The sequence below is a fragment of the Eptesicus fuscus genome, chromosome 16 (assembly GCF_027574615.1).
Source record: "Eptesicus fuscus isolate TK198812 chromosome 16, DD_ASM_mEF_20220401, whole genome shotgun sequence".
In the NCBI taxonomy this organism is placed as follows: domain Eukaryota; kingdom Metazoa; phylum Chordata; class Mammalia; order Chiroptera; family Vespertilionidae; genus Eptesicus; species Eptesicus fuscus.
The window spans coordinates 58,057,862-58,062,171 of NC_072488.1; the positions used below are offsets into that span (position 1 = coordinate 58,057,862).

General features: G+C 54.7%; 1 protein-coding gene across 1 annotated transcript; it reads left to right on the forward strand.

Annotated features, from left to right (window-relative positions):
* The first annotated feature begins 228 nt into the window (after nt 1-228).
* On the forward strand, nt 229-4,310 carry LOC114229653 (ral guanine nucleotide dissociation stimulator-like). The gene is made up of 5 exons (XM_054727941.1): nt 229-411; nt 2,228-2,406; nt 2,977-3,084; nt 3,709-3,893; nt 4,043-4,310. Exons 1-5 carry the CDS (start codon nt 229-231, stop codon nt 4,240-4,242), a joined length of 855 nt encoding a protein of 284 aa, XP_054583916.1. The 3' UTR covers nt 4,243-4,310.

Here is a 4,310-nt window from a genome sequence, read left to right on the forward strand (position 1 = left end):
GAATACTTTTCTCTGCAACCTATCACCTCACAGAGGACGACAAACCATTGCAGTGTGGCCAGGCAGGAGCTGTGGCCTTACCCAACTCCGTATCATCCCAACAAGGGCACAGTTTTCATCAGTGATTCAGGCTTTCACTGTTGCTAGACCTTGACACAAATCAATGCTTGCTAGCTCAGCGGGGCTGCCAGGAACATCCTCACTGTGTCCTAACAGACGAGGTCTGCCATGACACAGGACCACACGTTGGGTGGAAGGTTCCTGAAGCCTCCTGGCTCAGTGCCCACTCTGTCTTTGCAGAGCTCCCAGGAGGACATCATGGAGGTGTTGGCCCTTGGAAGCGACTACACCAACTACGGGGTCAGGGTGCAGGTGCACCAGGCTGACGACATAGTCCAATGCCTGTCAGAGGTGAGAGCTGGCCTCGAGGGTCTCTACACCCACAACCCCAAGACGACCTGGCAGTGCCCAGACGCACACTCAAATCTGCGGACTCCCCGGGGACCCTCCCAGGACTCTCCCTTGACTTTCCTACAGCCCCATGACAAAGGAATCCGGACCCCTACTCCTCCCTACAGCTACATGGGAGAGTAGAAAGACACTCCTCACATATTTGTAGAAATATGAGAGAGAGAGATATGGTATGACTTCACAGTAGACTCCATGAGCACTTGGGCATTTCACTGATTTTGTTATTTAAACTACACTTGCCCATCAGTCCACAGTCCTTGCAGAATTTGGCCAAAAGCAGATGTCCTTGCCCGGCGATGCAGCCCTTCAGAGCTACTGGATAAGGGCCTGACTCAGTTCGGCTGCCATATGAGCAGCGCTACCTGGAACACTTCATGAAGTGTGTCGGAATGGACTGTGTTAGGTTGCTCGGGCTGCAGTAACATAGGACCACACTGGGTGGTGTCAGCAGCAGACATTCATTTTCTCACTATTCCGGAGGCTAGGAGTGAGTCAGGAGGCTGTCAGCCTGGCTGGTTTCTCCTGAGGGGTCTCTCCTCAGCTTGTAGATGGCCGTCTTCTCGCTCTGTGTCACATGGACTGCCCTCTGCACTGCCATGTACCCTCCCCTCCTCTTCCAAGGACACTGGTCAGACTAGATTAAGACCCACACCACTGAATTCACTTCACCTTAATTACTTGCTTGAAGACTAAAACTCAAATGCGGACACATCATGAAGTTCTAGGGGTTGCAAACTCATGGCATTAGAGGGACACAATTCAGACCACAATACATGTGATGTCCTCAGCTGGAGATGGACGCCCACTGCTGGTTGAAGGACGTGCACATGTAAACTTGTAACGGCTGCAGGCAGATTCCAAATCCAAAGGGCTGTAGCAGGGACATAGCCAAAAGCAGTTTCTCATGATGGCTGCTGCCTTGCTGCCAGCCTGGCCCGGGGATTTCTCACTCACTGAAATGTTCACCTGTCCGATGCCAGGTTGTCCAACTCAATCACAGTGTTCCTTCATTGGCAATTGCCTCATGGGTACTTTGAGTCACCTGTCACTTTTCTGCCACCACATACATTGCCTCCTTCCCGAGTCCTCTGCTCAGATTACTGCCTGGTGATCACCTTTCTCCAGCCTGCAGTCTTCAAGCATTTGCCACCTTGCAGGATCTGGGATCTCCATAATGACGGTCTTAAAATGCCCTTGAGTGTAAAAGGATGAAATATAACTTTCTCCTTTGAAGTCAATGGTTGTCATAGACCATGTCAACTGGGTACCCTGTTCCATTGCTGGGGAGAACAAGGTTCCCACACCCTTTCCACCCATGTCGGGAGCAGATGAAGTCTCCAGTACCTGAGAGGGGATGTCATGCAGGACAGGTCCCAGTTCTGACCTGCATGCCCTTCACCGGACATTTCATATCCCTAAGCCTCTGTGTTCTCATCTCTATAACGGGGAGGTTTCTAGAGGACCCACAGGGCCCGTGCACTTCACATACACTATTCCCACGAGGAGGTTTGTTGTTCCTCAGCTAAGAAAAGGAAAAAAGTAAATGATGCCTAGAAGGTGACAATTTTCTGAACATGCACAGAACTTAAGTGGCACTTTGAAGACCTAGAACCTCGTTCAGCCTGGGCACTCCTGTCCCTCCTCTCGCACACGTCCCTGTGGGGCTGGGACGACCTCCCGAATGAGCTCCACACCTCAATCCTTGTGGGATTCACGGTCATGCCGCTGACTGGATGTCCTTCCTTGTCCCTCCCAGGGCGCAGCTGAGGTAACTGGGAACCTACCTGAGTCCTGCAGGCTGCAGGCCCTCCATGAGGGCACCTTGAAGCAAGTGGCCACGTACATGGTGCCAGCTTTCCCGGGGGAAAACCTATCCCATGTCTCCACCCTGGCCTTCTCCAGAGCCCAACAGTTCCTCGAAGAGCTGCTAACTAGGTGAGCACACACTCGTGACTCTGCCCACTGCAAGCTGTGAGTCTTGAAAACGTCACCACATCTTTCCGAGCCTCAGAATGCTCCTCTGATTAGTGGGGTGGTGGGGGATAAACCTCATAGCACTGCTGTGGGGACAAGCCATGGCAGGTCCTACCTGCTCCCTGGCTCTTCAGGCAGGGTTGCTGGACGTGCGCCGGTTGTTTGTGGCAATTATTTCACTCTGTCCCATCGAAAGAAGGCTGACTCACCCATCAGCGGCCTGTGGCATCGGAGTTTGGAAAAGCACATGGAAAGCAACCTGTCAAGCAGTTGGAGATTTCACCTAGCTGGTCCTCGGCCTTGGTGTAGCCACACTGGGGATCTCGGGCGGGTAGCAGGGGCCCCAAGCCCACTCAGATGGATGGGAGGGTGCTGGTTGGAGTTTATTTACTCGACAATGTCTATGAGGCTCCTACTCCAGGCAAGCACGTTTGGAGACACTTTGCCCGACTCAAGGAACGAAGCAGACGCAATCCCTGGGCCTCAGTTCTAGGCAGTGGGTCCAGCAGTCACGCTGTCCATCATTCACAGGTCCTGTCCACCATCCCTCAGAGCTGATGCCAGCAAGGTGTTCTGTACCTCTGGAGGCACACCTCCTTATAAGCACCGGGGTGACACGCCGCAGGACCAAGTCATAAAGTGAGTGGTCTCTGGGTCCACAGGGAGGGCCCCCTGTGTCAGCAGAGTGGGGACTGTGAGTTGGGGGAGTGCCCGGCGGAACCCTGATCTTATCCATCTTCTGATTCCCAAGAAAGGCCTGAGCTCTGGTGGCTTCTATTCTAGGAGGACAAGAGTCAAAGAGGACAGAGGATGGGGCCCCTGGTATTGTAGACCCAGAGGGGAGGCTGGGCTCAGTTGTCCCTCAGAGTCTCCTTCCCCCCAACACCCATCGCGCTCTGCCTGCCCCTCTCTCCATCCACCTCCACGGACCACCGTGGCGGGCCTGAGAACAGGATTGTGGTGAGCAGGCTGCTCGGGAGTCTGTCTCAGTCCTCAGCCCAGATGCCCAGGGGCATGGAGGCCTGGGGTGGGCAGTGTACAGGACCTTCAGGAGAGCCGCCAGTGGGAAGAAGAGGCTCACACAGACTCTGCGTTCAACCTGCTGGATCCCACATCTGCTGCAAACACAACAGACACACAGGGGTTGGGGGTGGCGTGGAGGGGACCGCACAGAGGCTCAGTCCCAAACAAGAGTGCCATGGGAGGGCAGAGTGGAAGGAAAGACCGGAATTCTGACTTGCCTGCCCACCTGCCTCTCCCCAGGGCCATTGCTTCGATCGTGGGGACCTGGCTGGACCATGTCCAGGATTTGGGGCAGCCCCTGCCTTTCCCCTTGGTGGAGGCAGAGCAGGCCTTGGTGCCCATCAACTCCCCTGCATCACGCCTGGTGGGCCACGCCCAAAATCTAGAGCTGGAGCATCTTGAGCCCACCGAGGCAACCCGGGAAGGTGAGGGGGAATGATAACCTGGGCAGATAATCTGGGGAGGGCAGGCTCATGGGCGGGAGTTCCCTTAAAGGCGGTGGCACCTTTCCTGTCTGTGGAAAGTCAGGGGTAGCCAGGTGTGTGAGTAGATCTCTCTCTTTCTCCTGCTCCAGGTCCACACCCGGAGATCCAGAGCTCTCCAGAGCCAGAGGAAGGGCCTGCTCAGGGGCCAGAGCCTGGTCCAGGGAGAGGCCCCGCCCTGGCCTGGCCTGGCCTGAGGCAGTACCTCAAGCCATTCTGGAGCCAGCTGCTGGCGGTGCTGGAAGCCTTCTCTGGGGCCGTCATAAGCGTCCTAGGCGATTATCTTAAATAACTAATAAGAGGAATATGCCCACTTGTTAGTATATGTATAATAGTAAATAATGATAATTTCCAATAATA

Coding starts and splice junctions, on each gene's coding strand:
- LOC114229653 (XM_054727941.1), top strand. CDS start 229: ATGACACAGGACCACACGTTGGGTGGAAGGTTCCTGAAGCCTCCTGGC. Junction 2,407..2,976: donor CTCGAAGAGCTGCTAACTAG/GTGAGCACACAC, acceptor CATCATTCACAG/GTCCTGTCCACCATCCCTCA. Junction 3,085..3,708: donor CCGCAGGACCAAGTCATAAA/GTGAGTGGTCTC, acceptor GCCTCTCCCCAG/GGCCATTGCTTCGATCGTGG.